Source organism: Schistocerca piceifrons, chromosome 1, assembly GCF_021461385.2.
Source record: "Schistocerca piceifrons isolate TAMUIC-IGC-003096 chromosome 1, iqSchPice1.1, whole genome shotgun sequence".
NCBI classification, from domain to species: Eukaryota; Metazoa; Arthropoda; class Insecta; order Orthoptera; family Acrididae; genus Schistocerca; species Schistocerca piceifrons.
Genome location: NC_060138.1, coordinates 781,690,062 through 781,715,682, shown reverse-complemented (window position 1 = coordinate 781,715,682; position 25,621 = coordinate 781,690,062). Strand labels below are relative to the sequence as shown.

General features: G+C 38.1%; 1 protein-coding gene across 1 annotated transcript in view; it reads right to left on the bottom strand.

Annotated features, from left to right (window-relative positions):
* The window catches only part of LOC124712866 (kinesin-like protein KIF11-A), a 226,950-nt gene that overhangs the window by 143,014 nt on the left and 58,315 nt on the right, over positions 1–25,621 (bottom strand). The window contains exon 5 of the mRNA XM_047242904.1: positions 12,458–12,607. Within this exon, the coding sequence (XP_047098860.1) occupies positions 12,458–12,607 (150 nt within the window). The remainder of the gene's footprint in view (positions 1–12,457; positions 12,608–25,621) is intronic.

Genomic DNA, 25,621 nt, shown 5'->3' with positions numbered 1-25,621 from the left:
CGATTATATTAGACCGCTACCCTTTTGAGTTTGCTTCCTTTTCACACCAGAAAAAATAGGTTCCCCAAAACAGATGAAGTGAGTCCCGCTGGTTCAGTTTCAGTACCAGAGAAAAACAGCACCTCAAACTTGTTGGTTAAGGGGATTGGTATAACATCCTGTATCCTCTCTGCTTCCCACCAACGGTGTACAGGACACCTAGATCTACCATCGAAACACCACTTGTAGTCATGTGAGTGGACAAGTAATGACAGATACCACACTTTCTGCAGGGGAGACAGGATCCACAGGAGATTATAGTATTTGAAGCACATCTGGTACCGGTACCACAGGCACACGACTCTTGGGAGCTCTTCAAACACACTAATTTGCAGCAGCTGCCAATTGTCTGACACTAGCCAGGGTGATTTCCAGCTGCTTAAAAACATCAACCAACTCATCCCAACTGAGACCAGCACTCATAGTGGGCTGCATTTTGGCTGGTGCAACATATTAAAGGACAGTGATACAAATAACTTTAAACAAAGCCTGCTGATAATCTTATATATCTGCTGAGTTAAGAAAGTTACTAATTCCCTGTAAGAATTAAGGCAAATACACAAAATGAGGTATCTATTAAGATATCACAAAACCTATGGTAAAAATTACTAAGTCCTAAAATTTGAGGTTAATTACTAGAAAAATTGAAAACAGAATTCTATGATAAATGTATATTATATACTCCTCTTTAACGGAAAACTGGAAGTAAACAGTATGTACGTTAGAATATTTGCTATAGTAACAATGACAAATGCCGATTTAGTAAAAATTAACTGATGCACTGGACAATGGTAACTTCTGAAAATACTCAAATATGCACATTTATTTGCGCTGATATACAATGAAATTCAGGGTGATCTATTCTTCGCAGTAAATGTAAATCGCAAATGCTGATTTGCTATGAAATAAGTTACCTAAAAACGCTCATACCATAGATGTCTAAATTTTATTTAAAACTGAGAGCAGAACGATAACATTTCTTTATCGAGATACTTTTGTATCCGAAGGAACCGTCTCGCACAATACGTCGATTTCTGTACTTACGCACCGCAAATCATGCTCGTAACGATCGTCTTATTTAATGAATGATTCAAGATAATGAAACTAAGTGTTTTGCAAATGACAGCACACAAAAAGGCACTATATTGTACAACAAATACTCTTAAACTTTTTTAATCACTAAGATATGGAAGGAAGCTGCACCCAGCAGCAACAGGTCGGAGGCTCAGGACACATACAGACATTAATATCACTGTAGGAAAACTTAAGTAGCATGTGGATGTAAGTCCACAGCATCTGGCACATGGTGGAGCAAGACTGCATATATGTTCACAGCCGTGAAAGGGTTAATTAACACCAGAGAAATAGCAGAAAGTTAAACAAAGCAGTTTCATGTTTGATTCGTTGCACCATGCTTGTCTCGTGATCTGAGCCAAGTGCAGTTATTGGTTCCTACCTCTGACTGCCAATGTGTATTCACTTCAGTTTATTTCCTGCAGGCCAGTCCACTTTAGGTTCCTATTTCCCTGTTTTATTTAATGGAGCTATAAACCATTAGAAGATATTCTTTACCAAACCTTTAACTCTTTACACAAAGTCTTCTCACATGCTCAACTCAGTAAGCTGAGTTAATAACTTATACTTGTTTGTCAATGATATGAATTAGTTCTGTTTATCGCGCAAGTCCTGCATATCAGGGTATAGTCATGAAATTAATATAGTTCCCTTGTGCTAAATCTGTGTAACAGCAATTTGGCACAACCCTACACATTTGCTTAAACCAACGTTAGCAATTTGCCTCACTCTGGCTAGCTTCAAAAAATGGGAACTTTGTTAGTTTGAATTTAACTCAATACCACAAATAGCACTTTCGATCAGTGTTAATTTCTTCGTGGTTCCATATGTGGACGTCAAAATGTGCTGTGGCCAGCATTGCTATAGATCATGCACTACAGTTTATTGCACACATTTACGAAAAAGATCAAACGACAGAAAACCTCTTTACACCACAGTTACTCATTGTGGCTTGATGAAAACATTCAAATTCCAGGTGAAAAACTTCATAAAGAATCACTTTTAAAGAGAAAAGGAATGAGATATAAGGTGCTAACATTGAACAACATAGGGAGGTTTTCTGTTTAGGTCACATGATATAAAATTTATTTTGAACCATTCTCATGTTCTGCATGTAATACAATAATCATATAAAAACAGGTCATCTGCCACCATTTCTATTGAATATAAAATGCAAATTAAACATTTTTTGCAGAGCATCACTAACACCAGTAAAGCATTTTATACTCTCCAAAGAGATGAGCTGTAGTTGACATTACACAGGACGAGAGCGCACAGCTCCACCACAGCAGCAGCTGGCAGGTGCCAGCAAGTGGGCTCCAGAGAGCTCTGATGCATGCGGCATTCACAGGCAGACAGTATTCCAAGAAATCTGCTGCAAAAATGTTATTGGACAGAACTGTTATTACTGGTGTGTCAAAAAGTGAAATACACTGTAGCTGTGCTACAATTACACTCAGTGCTCCAGCATTCGGACGAAAGTCGTCATAAAAATTTAGGAAACAAGCAGTTTCAACAGCGTGACATTGCATTCAGACAATGTGCTATTTACCACTAGACCAAAGGCAAAGACCAATCTTAACAACTCAAACAGAAGACAGACTTCCTCCACTGACTGCAACAGCCTGCAGTGTCGCCAGACTGTGCAAATAGTCAGACTTTCAGCATGGTCATATTATTCGACCCATGTCATGATCAGCACAGGCTTACATTCAGTGGTCGACAGCTACCAGCAAGATTTATGTCAAAGAGAGTACATCTGGCAAACAACACTGAATGGCAGTAAATTACAGACTGGGGGAAAACCAGAAAAGAAGTTAATGCATTTGGGCTGTGGCACTACAGAACGACGCTGAAAATTAAGTGTACTGGCAAGACAAGAGGTGCTTTTTACGAAGAATCAACAACAGATAATATAATAACCAACTAAAAGCAATGACAGAATTATGAAACATGTTAAGACATCAGGAAATAACTTACAGCACCAGAAGGAGCTGCAGACTGAGTAACTGTGTGGAAAGACAGATACTGGAATATACCCCATGAATAATTACGGACAATGGATGTAAGTGCGACATTTGATGTAAGTGCTATTCTTAAAAGAAAAAATGCTACAAAAATGGCCCATTTTGTTGGTTTGTATCTTAATTCAATACCTCAAATACCACTTTCAATCACTGTTACGTTTTTCATTAATCCTTATGTGGACCTCAAACTGTGCAGTGTGCCTGCAATGTTACAGAGCACACACTGTAAGGTATACACACATCTTGATGGGCTACATCAAATTAGTCTGAGGACTGTTGGAAAAGCTGATCAGTGTCCATATAGCCAATAATTATTCATACATCAAAGGTAGCTGAATTCAAATTATATACAAAATTCAGGATGGCTTTATATTTTGCTAAAAATAATTTAGCAAAGAAATAAAAACAACCCTTATCTGCAATTTCTCTGAGCAATAAGTGGGGTACTGCATCACATTAAAGACCACTATCTCATTCTTATGTCAAAATAACAAGAATTCTGCAACCGAAGAATTATGGCACACAAGAAAGCACCGAAAGGCATGTACCCACTAGCAAGTAATTTCCACAAGTTTATGCTGAACTGTTCACACTTTAACAAAAACTTCTACAAGTTGTTTGGGAAAGTTAATTTCAGGAACCTGCAAGTACTTGCAGACATGTTTTGCTTCATGAGATTTCTCAAAGCAGCTAGCACCACTACTGAATGATTATTATTGTATTATTATCATTATTTTCAAGTTTTGAAGGAACATGTAGTTAGTTTCTTTTCTGCACCGAGACCATAATCTGTGAATGCTTTTGCATATTGATGCATCTGTTGTCTCAACATCTGCTACAATATTTTCCTGTTATGTCCCACTTTCTAATCCTATTCTAAAAATCCAAATTTTTCTCATCACATAATACACAGAAACACACTACTTACTGTTAACAACTGTATCATGTCACTGGTTAACTTCTCCTTCTCCTTCTGCTACTGATGCTGCTCCTCCTCCTCCCTAGTTTTGACACCAACATTTTTGTACCAGTATTGAACACACGAAACTTTTGGAAGTCTGAGAAAAACTTTTGGCAATCGGCATGTTTGGCAAGTAACCGCAAAAATGACAAGAAACTGTTTCCACTAGCTTGTGGAAGTAGACTTGTTGGGTGAATTTCCACTCCTAATGTCTTGCAGAAGTAGCTTCTACAAATGAATTGTGGAAAGTTTACTTGGTAATGAACATGCTTAACCAAATGCAAAGAAAAGCCAGTTACTTTGTGTCATATGTACAACTAGAATGTAGTGCAGCAGAAGAACAATGTCTATGTGAGGGGTGGCCGACCTGCGGCCCGCAGGGTGCTAATTTTTGGCCTGCAGAGCTGTTTCCTGTTTGAAAAGGAAGGGGGGGTGGAATCACTATACTGGATTTATTTTGAAAATAATCCCACACACCATCTTGAAGAAAATATAGTTCGCCTTGACGATATGCAATCAATAATCAGCAGTAGTAGTAGTAGTATGGATCATGCAACTGGATACATTTGTTGCACTGCAAGAGTCAGACGAGTGCCAAACATAGCCAATATATCCCATATTCAATTTTACTACAAACTCAAAACACGATCGACTGTAAAGTTAAGGCCCTTCGGGTGTATATTTGGTGCAGATTCGATTGTGATAGACCTACCATCACTTCAGGCAAGTTTGCCAGCTTTTATGTTTTTACAATTAATCTCTGATGCTTGTCTTTAGTTTTAGTAGAGTTGTATTATGTATTCAATTTGGTGAGTAGGTACACCGAACGACATTAGCAATAGTTTCTGCCTAAGTGCCTTCTTTTCATTTTAGTAGTACAAAGTAAATACATACTTAAAATTAATAATGTGTCTTTGCTGATGAGGTTTAAGACTCCTCACAATAACGGTAGAAAAGGGACTCTCCTAGTGTAACTTCATCCAACTCTCTTTCTTATTTACAGCATTTAAGAATGTTATCAACTTAAAATGTAGAAATCTTTTAAGGAACAATTGTGACGAAAGAAGTCAACATGGAAGTCAAAATTTTAAAGTAAGGTTGATAAGTTACTTGAAACATACATAATTTTTTATATTTATAATGCAAGCTGTGGAGAACTAAAATATCAGTTTCCTAAAGCAGTTTAATACTACTCACAACTATCAAAAATTTTCAAGAGAACAGACTATGAAGTTTCTCAAGTGCATATAATACTCAAGTGAAAGACAGATAACTCGACGAGTAGTGTAACACTGTCGTACGAAGCTAGCTATCCCTGTGGAGGACAAGGGTTCGACTGCCAGGTGGATTGTGTTTTTAAACGTAAGTGAATGGCTGATATATATTTTTAAACACAGTCGCATGCTCTACAAGCATTTCTGGTAAGTGTGAAATACATAAAGATCGAAATATTCACGTGACTGTCTATCGTCAACAAATAGGATGTAAGGAGGAGAAAGTTAGATAGAGTTCAAAACTTTTCAAGATAAGTGAACTACAAACTTTTTTTTTGTGGAATATAAAACAAAACCCAAGTGTCTGATATGCAATGAATCTGCCTCAGTTCCAAAAGAATATAACATCAAACAGCATTACAAGACCAAAAATGCAGTTATGTTTGATAAGTACAAGGGACAATTTTGACAAGATCAGGTAAACGACTTAAAAAAAAACTTTGTGCTCAACATTTTTTTTTTTTACAATATTCGGATGGTGAAATGGTTAAGGAATGTGTAGAGAGTTGTTGAAATTGTGTGTCCAGAAACAAAAAATGATTTCTCAAAAGTAAGCCTGTCTCGTCAGACTATTACTAGACATGTGGACGAAATTAAAAGACAAATTGAAGATAATTTAAAAAGTCGTGAATCTGAGTATATTTTATTCTCCAGCTTTGGACCAATGGACAGATATGGCGGATACCACTGAAGTGGCGATTTATGTCAGAGGTGTTGATGCCCATTTTAATGAGAGAGACAAATTAGTAGTGCTGTATCCACTTTAAGGATACCAGAAGACGAAAGATTTGTTGGAAGCAATTATATGACATTAACCCTTAGCTACACGCGTCGCTGCGAGTTACGCCAGTACAAGCGCGCGGCACTCCATGCCGCAGTTCCATTTTCCAGAAATCATACCACATAGTATTTTTAAAATATTTATTGAGCAATAAAATTTAAGTAGTACAACTGTTACAAATGAGTCATGATGGCAAATATAATACTTTAGTAAATATTTTAAATATAACTCATTACTTATGACAATTAGGAACAAGGTTACATAAAAAACATAGCAATGAACAAATATTTAGAAATAATAAGTACTAAGATGTCACGCTTCGTCAAATGGAATGTTGCAAGCATTGCAAATAGTTCTGCAGGTGGAATGCTTTTTGCATACAAATCGCGTACACTCTGAGCATGTTATTGTAGTTTTATTCTTGTGATGTTTACCACGCTCATGGCATGGACCAGATCTTGGTCGCTCTCCTGAGGCTTGAGGGATTACTGGTAAATCAGAAGGCTCCTTGTATTTGACCGAATATGCTTTTATATCTAGGGGTAGTGATTGTATGTGAGCCCTCTCTTTCAGATAACCTTCAAGTAGGCTAAATCCCAAGTTCTCAATAAACTCTCCTCGCCTTGGCCTCTTTCTTTCCAACATTGATATGTCGTTGGCAACAAAAATAATATGGGCATTTACAACTGCCATATCTAAAAATCTGAAAAATAATGCTAGTGGCCACCTCCATGTCCTTCGTCTCTTGGAATAATCGGCACATTTTTGGTCATGTGAATCAACGCCACCTTTAGTTGCGTTATAATCAAGAATAATGTCTGGTTTTTATTTCCTTGCATACAGCTGGTTTACCGTGCATTGTGGACAGTAAAATGACATTTTTTTTAGGAACGTGAGACACCAGAGGGCAACAATCTTGAAAGCCAAATAAAGTTGATCCTAATGGGCGATTTTGGTTAGGAAGGAACTCAAACGAGGCATGTCTGGCTTGTTCTTCTTCATGGTAGCTAGAAAGGTAACACCATTTTCGAGAAGAGTGTATAGCAAGCTCATAACCTGAATAATAATTATCAGTTGTTAAATTTCTCTTTGAACCTTTCAATGGTTCTACTAATCTCTTTATGATGCCCATCGGCTTATTCGATAGTACATACTGTCCTGGTCGCCACAATAAATCTCAAAATATGATACTAATACGTTTTCGCATCACATAAGGCATACATTTTTATGCCATATTTGGCTGGCTTATCTGGCATACAGATGACGAAGCCACATCGGCCTCGAAATGGGTGGAGCATTTCATCAATGGTGACAAATGCAGATAAACAATAACTTTTCTGAAAATTTTCATTTATTTCTGAATAAACCTCTCTAATTGGAGCTAATTTACGTACCATACATTTCTGTGATCAACTGCAGTAGTCATCAAAGCGTAGGGAATGTACACTATTGGCCATTAAAATTGCTACACCACGAAGATGACTAGCTACAGATGCGAAATTTAACAGACACGAAGAAGATACTGTGATCTGCAAATGATTAGCTTTTCAGAGCATTCACACAAGGCTGGCACCAGTGGCGAGACCTACAACGTGCTGACATTAGGAAAGTTTCCAACTGATTTCTCATACACAAACAGCAGTTGACCAGTGTTGCCTGGTGAAACATCATTGTGATGCCTCATGTATGGAGCAGAAATGCGTACCATCACATTTCCGACTTTCATAACGGGCGTATTGTAGCCTATCGCGATTGCGGTTTATCGTATCGCGACATTGCTGCTCGCGTTGGTCGAGATCCAATGACTGTTAGCAGAATATGGAAGAGGTGGGTTCAGGAGGGTAACACGGAACTCCATGCTGGATCCCAACGGCCTCGTATCACTAGCAGTTGAGATGACAGGCATCTTATCTGCATGGCTGTAACGGATCGTGTAGATACATCTCGATTCCTGAGTCAACAGATGGGGACGTTTGCAACACAACAACCATCTCCACAAACAGTTTGACGACGTTTGCAGCAGCACGGACTATCAGCTCTGAAACCATGGCTGCGGTTACCCTTGACATTGCATCACAGACAGGAGCACCTGCGATGGTGTACTCAACGATGAACCTGGGTGCACGAATGGCAAAACGTCATTTTTTCGGATGAATCCAGGTTCTGTTTACAGTATCATGATGGTCACATCCGTGTTTGGCGACATCGCAGTGAACGCACATTGGAAGCGTGTATTCGTCATTGCCATTCTGGCTTATCACCCAGCATGATGGTATGGGGTGCAATTGGTTACACGTCTCAGTCACCTCTTGTTCGCATTGACGGCCCTTTGAACAGTGGACATTCCATTTCAGATGTGTTACAACCCGTGGCTCTACCCTTCATTCCATCCCTGCGAAATCCTACATTTCAGATCCCTGCAAAACCCTACATTTCAGGAGGATAATGCATGACCGCATGTTGCAGGTCCTGTATGGGCCTTTCTGGATACAGAAAATGTTCAACTGCTGCCCTGGCCAGCACATTCTCCAGATCTCTCACCAATTGAAAACGTCTGGTCAATGGTGACCGAGCAACTGGCTTGTCACAATACGCCAGTCACTACTCTTGATGAACTGTGGTATCGTGTTGAAGATGCGTGGGCAGCTGTACCTGTACACGCCATCCAAGCTCTGTTTGACTCAATGCCCAGGCGTATCAAGGCTGTTATTACGACCAGAGGTGGTTGTTCTGGGTACTGATTTCTCAGGATCTATGCACCCAAATTGCGTGAAAACATAATCACATGTCAGTTCTGGTATAATATATTTGTCCAATGAATACCCGTTTATCGTCTGCATTTCTTCTTGGTGTACCAATTTTAATGGCCAGCAGTGTAGTAAAAATCTAAATCTGTTTACTCCAAAAGCAGCCCTGGCCACTGTAAGACTGGCACCATTCGTTTTCCACGCCTGCGAAGCATCAGCTCTGCAACTCTTGTTGACAGCTAAAATATATAAAAGCCCTAAAAGACCCATGATTACAGACTGAGAGGCGTCCTTACACTCTTTATCTCTGGAATAAACGCAACTACTTTTCTTTTTATCTATATATAGATTAGTGTAATTTACAATTTTATCTATATCAATTGTAAAATACTTAAAAAATGCATCAATTTCAGTTTTAGCATCCCGTGAGACGTGTGGGTTCAGGAAACATTTTCAACAAATTACTTGCAGACGTTTTCGAGGTTTTGGTCACTGGATTGCTAGGCCGAAATGCTTCAGACCTTTTCCCCTGCCCCAAAAATACTTTAAATTCACTTGGCAGTTCCAGAGTTTCTTGGCCTTCGTACTCTGACTGTTCAATCTCGTTGGAATGGTCATCTTCAGTCATTCTCTCTTCTTTGGCACTTTCGTCTCAAAAATCTAAAGTATCTTCTTGTTCTAATCTGCCTTCACGCTCTTGATCAGAGAGCTCTCTTAGTAGCTCCACAATCTTTTCCGTCTTATTATAACGTCTAGACCTGAAAGATGAGAAATGAGGGAATAATGAAAGGAAAAGCAAAGCAAATAAACGACATAAGTCAATAGAATAATTATATGAATGAAGCAAAATGTAGCTTATTTTTGTAAAAGAAGTAATAATTATTATTCATTAATAAATGTATAGTACTAAAAAGGCAACGAAGTAGTAAAAAAAATACTTACATTATCATGTATTATAAATATAATTGTAGAACACCAACACACGCAATCAGTACAGGGTGCCGCAACGAGGAAGTGACTCGGTTAAGGTCTTGCAGACAACTAGCTGTAAATCACGCAGGCATGGAGTGATGCGGGAATCACGTGGAGACTTCTGGTGGGAGAATACCTGGAAGCTCAACTTCAAGCCTCCCATAATAGCTGCCAAAACTCAGAAATGCGCAGTTTGCGGCACGGAGTGCCGCTAAGCATGTAGCTAAGGGTCGAGTCATGTTTCATTAAAACATAACAACCTACTGCAGCTAACAGACAGACACAAAGGTTTAGTCCAGTTGATTGAAAACGAGGCCAGCAAAGTTGGCAATATATCGATGCTAAACTTTCATTGCATTATGCATCAAGAGAACTTATGTGCAAAGCCCCTCAAAATGGACTATGTCACAAAGGTAGTTGTCAAAACAGCAAACTTTGTTAAGTCTGAAGGGCTGAATCACTGTCAGTTGCAATTTATGAAGTCTTCAGATTCAGTGCATGATAACATATTTTTTGTATTATACAGAAGTAAGATGGCTAACCCGTGCAAAAATGTTGAAGAGTGATCTGAAGCAAGAAATGCCATCATTCTTTGAAAGCAAGTCAAAGAGACTCTCGAAGTTCAAGGAGAAAGAATGACTTTCCAACCTGTTCTTGGTCGATACAACAAGCCTTTTAAATATGTTAATACCCAACGCCAAGGAAAATATCATCTGATTAACATCATGCATGATATTTCCGCTTTTCATATAAAACTTGGCCTTTGGAAACAACAGTTATGAACATATAAATTCGCCGTCACACAGGTATTTGGACAAAAAGAAATATCCAATATTTTACGAATGTGCTTTAAAAATGATTTCATTATTTGGAAACACTAACATGTGTGAATAGCTTTTTAGTCAGCTGAGTTACATCAAATAACAAATGCGAACACGAATTACTGATGTTCGTCCGGAAAACTCGTTGCATGTAGCAACAATTTCAGTTGACATAAACACCGACTCAGTTCAAACAAAGTCAGATATCCCACTTACATTGTTTTTCACTAAATTGTATAATATTTTTTTCTCAGGTATCCTTTATTTTCTTTAAAAAATAATTTAATATTTCTTACCTGGTTTGGTTCACAAAACAAAAATTGGTAATGCGCCCTGTGGGGAAATCCCCATCTCAAAAATTTGGATCGCCTGCCAAAAAGGTTGGCCACTCCTGGTCTAAATAATACACATTTCACCACCCTTCTATGTGCTTGTACCTAATTTCAGGTACAAACTGAAACACAGTACAACTGCAGGAAAATTTACCCAACTACTTTTCCAACACAGTTAGAAATATATATTATTTACCAGCATATTATCATCTCATTACGACAGTTTCTTTTATGCTGGAAGCCAGCTAACAAGTAAAAATATACTACATTCACAATTGATTTTCTTTTTTTAACTCAAGGTTCATTGGTTGGTTGAGTTGAGGAGAGGACCAAACACTGAGGTCATTGGTCCCATTGGATTAGTGAAGTATGGGGACGGAACATACCGTGATTCATCAAGTTCCCATTACCCTGTGCTCCAAACACTGATCTATCAATCTGCTTACTGACTGCAGGCTAAATTAACCAATTTTTTTAATAGTATAATCAAGAATTAAGTGAGTGTCTTGGAGGTGATGTGTGCATACAGTAACCACATTTTCCTGATACAGGTTGAAAACTTACTCTGTATAGTATTTAGACAGATTAACTAGTTCTGACTTCGGTTTCAGATAGAAAAATTAAAATATGATAGCCCATTGACTTCAAGTTTATTTTAGACTGAGTACATGCTAAGCTGACAAAGATGAGGAATAATATCATCCCAGCCTCGTTTAGCTCATTTTTCCAAAGTGACTGACAAAAACCATCAAAATTAGGAAGCCCAAGGAAGGATTTAAGCTCTGTATTTTGTGAGTGTGAATCTAGTGTCTCAACCTGTGACATGGTCGCAGCACTCCTTCACAATCGCAAATTTTATCTTCTTTGGTATCACCCCACTACATGTCAGTTGCACCCTATTTCATGTCACTCTCATTCTGTGAAAGATGAGTGCCTTCTATTTCACAAATGGAATGAAGTTACCAACATTAGCTGTCTCCCTGACTTCCCAAAATACGTCAAATGTTCTGCAACAGTTCAATATAAAAGGCTTTAGGTGATAAGTAAACATGAAACTTCTGGTGTGTGCATAAGGATGAAGGCCAATATCAAATAGTGAATGTTTTTTTTTCCCGTTTCTCCTGCTGCAGTTCTAATATTTGGGAGTTGCTACGTTATTTTACTTACAGGACTTGGTCTTTATCAGCCAAACACCACAATACTCATTAGTTTACTTGAGATCTTCATTCTGACGAAGTTCAGCAACTTATTAGCTATTTAAAGAGAATTTTTCCACTCAACAATTTTACTAGTTCATTATTTAACACAATGACTGGTTCAGCTAATATCACATTAAAAAGATTTTGTGACGCACACGTCTTTAATTGTTACACTACATACAGTTTCTGCTGTCCAATAAGTACTATCTTATTCATAGCTCAAACATTACCTGGAATTTGCATTCATAAGAGTGGCTGCTGTCTGCCGTTTGGTCGTACCACGATCCATTATATTGAAAACTTCATTTTTGCTGTGTACTGTCACCTCCTCCAGCCCATTAATAATAACGGAACCTTTCTTAGTTGAATCTTCAAACAGCCTGCAAAATAAATTGACATATTTACAATATGTAATAACGTGTAAGTTAATACCAAAAAGATTTTACCATTAATCAAATCTCCAACATACAAGGCAAATTCCCTCTACAATAATAAAACCAGATCAATTTACCCTGCACCAGGTATGAAGTTTTGTGGTAGCTGGTTTGAGAATAGAGGTATAGAAAATACTCAACTCAAAAGACAGGTCAGTAATATGTAACAGCAGTTCTGTTTCACAATTTTTACAATCTAAAACACTGAACAGCTGCTAGATGTAAGTCTTAGTCTGGCATTTTGAAACTTTCCATTTGTGTTTCATAACTACTGTTAGCAAATTAAATAAGTTGTGACTAAGGTATTGACATCCAATAGTCTGTATGTATTACAGAAAAATGCAAGTGAACTATAAATAAGCATTTAGGAATTAGTTTCAACAGCACAGATGGTCCTACTGTCTCACTAAGGAAGTATTAAGTTATTTCTGATAAAACGGGTACCACAGTAAACTCTTCTCATAACAGCTACAAACTTCCAAGACAAATTCTCAATTGCATTAAAACAATCCTTTTTTTCCTGGATTTGCAAACATCCAAAAATTTATGAGTTAATGAATGTACTCCGTATGAAGTTTAAATCTAAGAACATAGCAAATGGAAATAAACTGCAGCAGCCTCTCAAATACTGTTTAAAATCATTATGAGTACCATAAAAAGCACATTCCAAACTGTGTTCGACAGGATCTTAGCATTCCTATAAAGTTCAACATGCTTCCGTAAACATGCAGAGGGGGATGAAGGCAGACCTAAACACAATGTACAAAGTCATTTTACCTGGTAATCTAATACTTCCATTACTGATGTCTATGTACGACTTGTGGTCAGCAACACAAAAGACGAGTTTCACCAATGAATGATATGATTTGAAGAAATTAGAAAAACACCCATGTAAAGCATTGATAATATTCTTTATTACTGATCGTCATCTACACCAAGAACATAAAAGAAAATGGCACACAAAATAGTGTGGTAGGCTATGTAACATTGGAATCGGACATATCTTCATAGAACAGCCGTAGGTCAGTGAAGGACAATGTCCAAAGTAAAAATCTTGTTGGTAGTCCTAAAAACATTGTCTCTAAAAAAACTGGAAGATAAATGCATGATCTCTTACCAATATATTCAGTTTTAAAGCTTAAAAAAATGATGTTTAATGCAAATACTCTACTAGTGTCAAGAGTAATGATAGTAGCTTATCAAGGATAAGCTATCTCCAGAGAAAATAAAATGGCTGACAAATAACTGCCCGTGTATAAAGCTCTCATATTTCTATAAGATACTCTTTGAGTGGTGTTAAATAGAAAAAAATCTCCTTCCAAAAGGAGAATCACAATTAGAAGATGGAACAAAATAGATTATTATGGCTATTATTAAGTTTCCTAACAGTTTTCAAAGCTTCCGATCACAATAAGAGGAAATTATTCTAAGCAGCAACTAAGTAACGGTCATGTTTCATATTACAACTAGCAAGTAAAACACTAAGATTAGTCCTGGTTCGAAAGTGCAAACGAAATTGAAACACTTAAAACCAGACAAAATTCCTTACAGTGGAGGAAACTAGTATAAACAATATATTAACTGGGGGGGGGGGGGGGGAGTTTAAATTGTGAATATTTAAAGTTTTTCCTCTATTATGCTCCAGAACAAATGTGGTCACGTGTCCAAAGACTCGTTTGATGGAGTTCTCCCCCCCAAAGTCTATCCTGTCCAAGCCACTTCATCTCAGCAAATTACTGCAACCTACACCCACCGTCCTACCAAAGTCAAACCTTGGTTTCCCCTCTACAATTCTGATCTCACTCCCAATCCATACTTCCCTTCTTTACCAATCTCTTAATTTTTTGATAGCTAAGGACAAGTAGAGCATCAAATTATTAGAGCGATTAAGTTAGCCAGAGAAGAAGTTTTATAGTAATGAAGTTTGTTGAAATTTGAAGGAGTTTTGGGAGCCTGAAGTCAAATGTGTGTTACATTCGGTTGCGCAGTTCTGTGCTATGACACTTTGGCATATTTGGGTTGGCAGAGCACAGAGTTAATCCTTTTGCAGTCAGCCGATTTGGAGTGGTGTGTGCTAAAAATGTTGTGCGTATTTATACCGTTATGCTACAATCTATTGAAATTGCCATATATTACACAGTATTCACTTTAAAAATATGAAGAAATTACCACTTATCCATAAAAGTATGTAGAATATTATGGTTTACACAGATTATAATGTTTCTAATGAATTTGATTGTGACAGTCCAAATAAAATATATATTTTTAATATTATAAATTTGACTGATTCCATATAACCAACACTGTGCTTCAATTTAAGAAGGCCAACTACAGTCCATAGAATCTACACACATTTCCGAGTAAAATGACATGAGAAATATGAAATTTGTGTTGTTATTTAGAAAGATTTAGGAAAACAGTCACCATGCAATCCCTTATTGCATCTATTAAAAACAGTTCTTGACCTCCTTTTCCTTCCCCCACTAGTACACACACAGCATCTTACTTTCTTCTCTGGAAGTTTGCTCAAACCCAGAGAACCACGAGGATCATCAGTTGCATTTTTTTCTTGCAGCCATTCATCTGACAAGTCTTCAATTATCATCACAGTATATAGACCCTACATATCTGGAAACAACTTTCCTTCCTTTATTATGCTCTTTGTATAATATGTAAGAGTTCAGCATCATTCTTGACATTATGTTGAAAGCTACCTTCTTCCAGTAACGAAGAGTTCACCTCTCTTCCAAATACGCATACAGCATCGTGTCTGATGTGTCTGTTCCACCCAGATACTGGTTGTACTGGTGTATTATTTCTGGCTTTTTTATTGTTTTATTTTTATTTTGGACTTCAATGTCACCAACTTTACTTGACAATAAGAGAATGGGGGTATGCTGGGATTTTTTTCTCTCGATACGCACATGCCAGTACCGGAGCTGACTTACAATACATCTATTCCCCAATTCCAAATTTCTTTCTAAATTGGTCTGGCAAATATTTCCTGTTTTTTCTTACAGTGCCAGTAATGTATGTACCTAATTTATAAAGACTTTTTACAAGTGGTACTGACATGAAAAAGTTGTCCACAAAGATATGATATCTCTTGTTCGAATAATTGCCCAAATGCAGTAACTTCTGGACAACACAGTAACCTAAGCCAGGTCTTGCAATCTCAGCCTCATCTTCTTGGGTTTTGGCACCTCTGTAAGTATAAAAACCAAGACAATAGTGCGTTATAGAGTCACACAGCATCCAGAATTTGATTCCCCATCGGTGGTGGTGTTTGTTTGGCAAATACTGTAATAGGGAAGTGTGACATTTAGTGCCAACTAGACTCTCATCAATACTAAGTTGTTGAAGAGGTGTGTAATGATGTCTAAATATATTATTAGCATGATCTACCAATGGCTGGTACCTGATACATGGGTCATAATCAGGATGGCCTAGTGCTGGACATTTCTCACGATCCACAAGATGAAAGAATTTCGTAAGATGTCTAAATTGATATGCAGAAAACATATTACCAAACCACGGAAATGCCTGTGACGGTTTTGTGCTCCAGTATGAGAGCATTGTGGGCCTTTCATTGAGTCCCATATTTAGTAAGCAAGCAATAAAACCTCTTATCTTGGTACTTTTCATATTCTTCCATTTCTTACACGGTTTGGACAATGTAGCATATTTAGTTATAAACTGTTTAGCTGAGCAATTTGTTTCAGTTACAACAAGCTGCAGCAACATTGTAGTAAAGAACAAATTGAAGTATTCTATCACAGAAGATCCTGCTGGCGGCATATGCTTTGGTCCTGGCAGCTCTCGAAATGGATGTGGTAATGGCTGTAGTGTTTCAGGTGCAATTACTTCAGTGTATTGTACATATTCCATTTCATCTTCACTTTCGTTCACAATATCATCAAGCACATCACTGTCACTTTCTGAACTGTTGCTACTTTCGCTAAAACACTCTTATCATTGGTACATTCTAAAATTCCACAAATTTCTTCGTCGGTAAGTCCTCTGCTGTGGCCTGGTGTAGGTCGCATTTTTCACAAAAAGCGGAGAAAATAAACTGTAAATGTGAAGAAAAACACACAGAAACAATGATAAATAAACTGTAAATGTGAAGAAAAACACACACAAAGAATGATAAATAACAGTACTGTGCAAAAACAAGGACTTAGAATGCAATAACAGAAGGTAAACATGTACTGCGAAACACAAGTCAACAAACAAACTTTGCAAAAGCGGAATAATCCAACGCTAATATTTCACCGAAACGATGCTCAATTGTTGATAGCTATCGACCTACACGTAGCTCAAGGCAAAGAGCATCTGTAATTAGCACGCCAACACCATCTAGTGCCCGATTCTGTAAGCTAAACAAGACGAAGCAGAGTACCGACGAATCGGCACTTTGACAGTATTATCAACAGTAGAGGGTGACAATAGATCATTACCTTGACATTCAGAGGGTTAAGCAATACGAATAAAAACACTGTCACCAGCCAGCAGAGGACATGAAAGAAGCAGCTCACAAAATGCGAGGGTGTCAACAGCAGGGGTAGTAATCGGGTCAGTTATGCAGCCGAGCAACACCAGGATGTTCCACCCACCTACTGGGGAAGAAGAACTACAGACATCAGTGGCAGAAAGCAGTATTTCAGGACCAGCAGCTAGCTCGTGAACATCATCCATCGTGAGGTTCTATAGTGATGCAGAGCCTGTGTCACTTAGTGCCGCCACCAGTTCAGAGTTTTCACTGCATTCTCAATCATCGTAATAGTCACTGTTGTGATGCACATCATCACCTGGGGGGCATCAGAGTGACACCACCACTGTAGTCATCACTGTCACTATCGTCAGATACTGGCAGCTGCCTATAATGGGAGTCATTGCCTACGGTGCATTGTGGTACTGCACTGTCGACATTGTTCTCTGGGATGCTGCTGCCACAAACGCCGTGACCGGAACAGGAACTGGGGACCATGGGCCACTGACAGCAGACAGCTGCCACTTGGGATGGTTGCTGAGACAGGGCACTCAACCGTACCACAGCCCCCCCCCCCCCCCCCCCCCGCTCCCCCCCACAAAGTGCCATCACAACAGAAGCCTGCAGCCCGTGGTTCCCGCAACCACAGTACAAGCCAGCAAAGTCGCAGCACTGCTGTCGAGGCAACAGATTCCAATTATGCCAGCGCAGCTACAGACGCAGCAATGGGCACCCAGGAACCACCCATGGACACATCCCCCCACGCCCAGCAGAGAACCCACGCTCACATCTGGCGATGGGCAGAGAAGTCAAGTGCCTGTTAACACGGCCCGTTTACACTGCTATCAGGTATGGACGTTTACAGATGTGTCTTATCAACCAATATCTTCTCGCGGTAATTTAGTGCCACAATTTTTCTTAATATTTCATTTCACTACCTCTTTATTAGTTATCCAATCTACACGTCTAACTCTCAGCCTCCATCTGCACCATCAGATTTTGAAAGTTCCTGTTTTCTTCTTGTCTTTATGTTTATCATCCACATTTCATTTCCGTACAAGGCTACACTCCAAATACCTTCTGAGAAGTCTGCAAAACAGTGAAACGAGTTCCTGATCTCAAAATTAACTATGGTTTGTTTCTTACGAAAGCTTAAGAATTTTCTACACAGGTTACACACAAATTTCAAAGTAGTTAGAAACTTTTTTAATAGATGGTGCCGTAACTGCAATACATAGTGCCTATAAATAATGCAGCACTGCTCAGAGCAATCGCCACTGCTCAGAGCAATCAGTTCCAGTGCTGAAATGTGAAAGAAGGAAAAGACTGAAATCATGTATTGCACTGAGCATGTTTTTCTGGTACTGGAATACCACAGGTTAAAACAGTTCTATGGTAACAAGGTGGAGCTTTCAAACACTATTTAATGTTCCAAAAGGACCCAATCCAAAGACCACTTACAAGCTCTTTGCCAAATTCTATCAGACAGGTAGCGTGGCTTATGATCTAGCAGGGAATGTTGACCACAGATAAACTGTTGTTACTCCTGAAAATGTCACCACAGGAATTATTAAGCAAAATCCAAGGAAATCCATGTGAGGAATTTCAGCAGACATTGGTTTGAAGCATTTGAGGAGAAAATGGCAAGCCAGAGCCTACATGTTTCCATTCAAAATACAAAGCCACCAGTCCATACCAGTACAAGCTGTGCGACAAAGGGCTGCCATTGCAAACCCGATTATCGTAATTACCGATATCAAAAGATTTGAAGTTGGCTGCATTTGGATCACAGGTGAAGCACACTTCCACCTGAATGACATCTTGTATAAACAAAACAGGCATTTTGGGGGGGGGGGGGGGTGTTTCCAAAAACCAGCTTTTGTGTGAAGTGAAACCACTGCATTCTCCCAAAGTTACTGTTTGGGCTGCAATATTCAACAAAGGCATTATTGTCCCTTTTTTTAATGCGAGAAACCAACACCAGTGAAGATCACATTGCAGTTTTGGAACTATTTGTCGCCACACAGCTAGTGTTGGGGGATCGACCAAGCACAAAGTAGTTCTTGCAAGATGGGACCAGACCACTTCGCACTGAACATGTGTTTCCTTTCTTGATGAATACTTCCGGAATAGAGTCAGTGCATTGGATTATTGCAAATTTACTGGCTCAGGGGTGGTTTGGCCTCAGTATTTGCCCACTGTGGCCCCTCGTGAAAAATTTTTGTGGGAGATATTGAGAGACGTTGTCTACCAAAACCGTGGCTCCATGCTGGACGAGCTCAAATCGGCGACCAGCAATGCATCTGAATCCATTTCCATTGAGACACTACAAGATGCAGAATTCATTATTCATTTGCACCATCTCTCAGTACTGCAAGTTATGGACATTTCAAAAATATTGTGATTGCAAAGACTGCTTGCAGAAAATAAGTTTAAATGGACATACTGAAATTGTATGGGCTGCAGAGTGTACAGTTCCATCTGTTAGCAGCTTTTCAAACCATTCTGAAACTTCTCTAAAAAATTCTTACAACTTTCACAATAAACATACTATTTGTTGCACTGTTCCATCAATCTTAGTTTTCAAGATACTTAATTTTGAAATCATGGAGTCCTTTGGTGGACATCCTGTATAAAATGTTAACTAATCTCTCTTTTCAAAAAGATTTCTTACCATTGTCAGTCTCTTATATCATCTCTACTTCAGCTACTGCCAGTTATTTTGATGACCAAATAATGACTATGTACTTTGGAGAATCTCACTTTCTAATCTAATCCCATCAGCATCTCTGATTTAATACAACCACATGCCTTTACCCTTGTTCTACATTAGTTTGTGTTCATTTTATAAGCTCTCTTCAAGGCACTAACCATTTTGTTCAACTGATCTTTCAAGTCCTTCGCATTCCATCAGAATTGTAATGTTATCGGCAAACCTGAAACTTTTTATTTCATCTTCAATTTTAATTTCCTTTACACATTACTGCTCGACTTCTTTTATAGCTTGCTCAATGTACAGATTGAATAACATTTGAGATAGGTTCAAACCTATATCACTTTCTTCTGAACTATTGCTTCCCTTTCATCTCCTTTGATTCTTAAGACACTCTTCAGGTTTCTGTAGAAGTTGTAAATAACCCTTTGTTCCCTTTATTTTGTCCCTGCTACCTTCAGAATATCTAAGTGTGTATTCCAGTAGACACCGTCAAAAGCTTTCTCTAAATTTAGATATTTTATCAAGGTAGATTTACCTTTCTTCAACCTATTCTCTACCATAAGCAGGAGGGTCAATATTTTCTCAAGAGTTTCGGCTTCTACCAGAGTTTCCATTCATCTGTAAATCATTAATGTTCAGTATTTTGCAACCATTCTCATTAAACTGATTGTATGGTAATATTTACCTGTTAGCCCTTTCTTCTACAGAATTGCCAGTAAGTCCAAGAATATTTTGCTGTCTCACATCTTGCAATTCAGGCTGAATAGTTTTGTCATAATACATGGTCTCATACATCTCAATAACTGGCAGGTACTGTCATCTATAGGTGCCTTATTTCTCACACTCATATTCCCCATCTCATCTTCCTCTAATTCTATCCACTTCCCTTTCCATAATATTGTGTTCAAGTTTGTTTCCCTTGTATAGTCCCTAAGTGTACATAAGGATGACATAGCACCTTTATTGTTAACGATTTCAGGCACTTAATTTAATGCATGCATGCTAATCAGTGATTATCTTTTTGTTAATTAGGAGCAAACTATTTATTGTATAGCCTCCTGGAACAGCTAATTTCAATCAGCTTGAAAATTTAAAACTTTTCTGGTCTTGCCATAAGAATGGGGAATTTGGAAAATTATACTGGGCATTAGCAAAAATCCAGTTCTAAGCTATATAAGTTGGAGAGAGGATGGCCTATGACATTCATTTTGGGACCACAAACAATGTAAGGTCTGTGTATGTTTGGTTGGCATTTTCAGCCTCATGTCTCAGGTTTAGTAATTTTGTGTGCAAGTGCCCTCAGCACTTGTCAATTTTTCGGTGTTGATTCACAGTTTGGACTGGAAGTTAAAAAACCCACAAAAATTTTCAGTGTTCTTGAGTCTGGTTACAGTAACTCTTACTATTTTTCCATGATGAATGCCGGTCACAACTTGTGAACTTTCTTCCTGTTAGCCACAACTGGGACTTGCATTTATTTCGTGCAATGAAATTATTTGGTTTGGGCTTCGAATATTTGACATCATAACATTCAGCAGGTCTACACTGTATGGGACCTCTCAAGTCAGTCTATGCATTTAAATTTTTCTGAAGCACACTTTAACAACAGTGAGGAAATAAATATAGTTTAAATTCACCTTATGCACCAGGAATGTGTATTAACATGAACATTTTTATTTAAAAAAATCCTGGGAAATCAACAACAATTTCATCTCAGCTACAGATATTTACAGTAGATTACCCATTACCAAACTAATGTTCCATTGTGAACTTACAGCTATGTAGATGCAGCTTATATGTGACAAACTGACAGAAACAGACACAGTCATCCCCTAGACAATAAACAGCCAAAAGTGTGGTTGCATTTAGAATTGAATCATTTAAAGAACTTTTTCTTAAATTTTGACACAGGACATTGCTCAATGTATTTCAAAAGCACTTATGAAGTTCTGGCTACTGTGAACATATGTAGGTATTGGATGTTTGTTACACAATTTCACTGTTCATAAATGGGTGGCTTGCAGAGAAATAGGTGTTTCTATGACAAGTTTTGCACATCTTAACCACTAATCAAGTGCAATTGTACATCACAAGGCATTCTGAATGAAAAAAATTATATCTTCTGGAAAAGATCCCTCATGACACTTTAATATCAGGAAAAGTATTTGTGATACAGGACTCAACTGTTATACATCATTGGTTTCTGAAGTGCTATTTTTGGAGGGCTATCCTCTGAGGATCTATAGGTGGGCGGGTATTGTGCCCGAACACTACATCAAACCAGTGTAGTGGATTTTTTGGCATTAGATACATGGCTTTCCCTGGTTCAGAAAGGGGAACAATAATCTAAGACAGTTGCACTGTTCTGGGTACACCTTAAGCTAAATGAGGTGCAGCAAGTGACTCAAAGGTTGCCCACTAACAACTGTAGAGCATCAACAACCATCAAATTCATCAGAATGTAGCACCCTCTCCCTACGACAGCCAACATTTCACTGTCATGCTGCACAGTGCTCATTGAAGCATGTACAAAGCTTACACTTGGAAGACCAATGGCACTCACCAGTGCCCAGTCGGAAACCCTGGATTCATTCAACCTGTGCTCAGCCAAAGGCAGAGTTCCCTGAAGTGTTTGCCGTTTGCTACAAACCAGGGAGCATGTGTATCTTGTCAAATGTTATGAACACAATTAGTAATAACACAAATGGTTGGACATCAGCCATTTTGAGGCATCAAAATTTGACAAAAATCTCAAACCTTTGGAAACATCAAGAATTAGTAACTTAGAAACGAACAGTCCTAAAATTTTTTAATTTGGGTTTCTTCATGCAATCAACTAATATCAAAATCTGATATGTCAAGAACAAGACCACTGGTTGAGTTCATATGGACTGATCCCATTAGAACAATGCATTATGTCAGAGAAGTGCAACCAAAGTTGCATATCAACAATAAGACAACATTTCAACAATTCTGATGGAAGTATGAAGAATTTTTGCAAGCTAAAAAGTTTGCAATCTTGCAAACAGGAAATAAGATTTCAAAATACTGGCGTGACCTATTCTTTTAGGCGAAGACATAGCATGAGCAACATCTCTGTGAAAACGAGGCTGGCTATGTCACTGTGATGTCACATCAAAAGGCCCATAACTAAAGACTATATTTGCAATATGACAATAGCAGTTTACTGTGTGTAGATTGCTGTTGAGCTGGGAGTTGCTGAACATAATTACTGCATGTCTGTCTCACCACCGGAAACACTTCGCTTTCCCTCACACTATAGTGATTAAGTGCTGTGCACGGGGCTGTACTAGCAATTATCACACTGGGAAAAAGATGTGTGTGTTCAGATTTACAAAGGACTCTGAACTGAGGAAGTAGACACACACTATTTAATAGGAGAACTTCACTCCCTTAGAAACATTCTGTGGTAACACTATCCAGTTACATTAACCAAAAAAATCAAAGTTAATTTCAGTGTAATGTTGGTATGCAACAAACTACAACTACAAAGGCTCTATTATAGGAGATGTTAACTATGCAATGCATTAACTTCATAAAACTACATGTGACAACGTGAACAGCATATTTAATTTAAATTCCCTACAGTAATTACAAATGTAATTCCGGCATACCAAAATTTCTGGTCCCAAGATTTTTTGCATTTGATGACTACATTTGCTGCATTATGAATATTTTAAGGTACTGATCTTGCTTTGTTATCATATGTGTATGGCATACTTTTACTAAAGTGCACATCATTTATGACGGCGGCCGAGTTTAGATTCGTTCTGGGCATCTGACGTCACAAAACACAGTCAGCCAATGAACAGAGAAAGACGTTGCCAGAGCTCGACTGTAGTGCAGAGCACGGATGAGTGTTTTCAGTTTTAGAAATGTTCAGTCATAAATAAAGTAATTGAACAAAAGCAATGTCTTGATAGCAGGCTTTCTTTTATAGAATGTTGGAAAAAAGCATTATTTATACCAATTGCTTCATACTCTATTAATTAATTAAACCTAACAGGCAATAAGCGTCCTAATTCAGGCGATAGCAAGGAAAAGTGTTTGTATCGTTCTCACTAACCGCTTTTTCACAATAAAGAACAGCGGTAATTGTTATTTCCTACTGTACTTCGACGAAACGTGAGTAATTCATAGTCACACCAACTGTGTTTGTCGGTATTTTGCGTGATGTTTTAAAGTCTTCCGGAAGATGCTTTGAATGACGAGCTGCGTTAGCGTAATGGTTAAAGTGTATGGCTGCTAAACGAAAGGTTCTGAGTTCAAACTCGGCGCTTAATATGTTTGAATGTAATTTTTTGAAATTTCTAGTGGCAACTAAAATCGACCATAAGGAAAGTATACGCTATAGACTTTTACCTCTGCAAACTCTTCAAAATTTCATGCAATGGTTTACTACATCTAATGCTGCACAATAACTGTGTTGAACATCGAAACAAAATTAAGTCATTTATGGGGGGAAGGTATCAGTCAAGAAGATGTGTAAAAATCAAATTTTTGGGCCAAATAGTTTTTATGAAATTGAATGATAAAGTGTGTCAAAGCAGTCTAAACACCATGTGTCTGCACAGACAAGCAATGCAATGATGACAAAGTCGCGCACATGCGGGGAGCACGTCTCTGTAGCAGCGAAAGGGTTAATGCAGCCAAGGTGGCTTTACTTCATAAACTGCGCACTCCCCCCTAAACGTAAGTTTAGGAACTATACTATGGTGCTGCTTCTCTTGGCACGTACAACTGGCAATGCAGCAATCTCCTGCGTCTGGGCGGGCATGCGCGAACTGCCAAGATAAAAGAATTGAACTATAATGGGAAATCACTATATAAAGATGTGGAAGCAAAAATATTTTATTTCAATTTTTTCTGAAATTTTCCTTTACTTTCCAACTTTCTCAAGAAAACTTTATTCATAGTGAGCTGATTCTCTAAAGCACTGTATTTGACTACAAAATAGGCAGAATATTAACATTTCCTTTGAAGAAATAGATTGAAAGGAAGTGCAGTGCCATTTTTATGACCAGACTTTGCTGATTATTTGAGTTCAAGACAAGATGTTCAATGAGAACCCTCAGGTCAAACACGACATAGGATGGAAACAGATGCTTCGAGAAGAGCTATATTCTAAAGCATAGAAACCACTTCTGCACAAAGGGAAAGAATACAGTTTTCATGATTATGATTACTCTGTGAGAAAAAATGAATATGTTATACTGAATGAACCACAGAGTAAATATGTGAAAAAAGGTTATGTACTGTTTCTGTACTTCAACTTACAGAAACCTCCACAGTATTGCATACACAACAGTTTGCAAAAACTGCAGTGTTATATACCATTTAAAGGACATTTACACTTCCACAGTGTAATCGACATTATGTTTAAGATATGTATAGACTTAGGGGCAGGATGAATAATTTACACATACGACTAATTCATTCCCTTCTTGACATATTACCAGTTTAAGGAAGTTTTTTTCCATTTCTGAAGTCAAACTGCAATGTCTCTACAATTCAAGGCTCATCATAATTTTGACCAAAAGCTTTTGATTCCTAGTTCTATGTTGTTTACTACATCCCCACACACAAGTTTTTGTGAACATCTAGTTTTGTCGTTCTCACTTATCCAGATCTATTAAGGAGGCTTAATGTGGACGTGAATAATAGTCAATTTTTTCAGTCACTTTAAGGATGATGTTCTACGTTTGGAATCACGTGAACTGTTTGTAACATT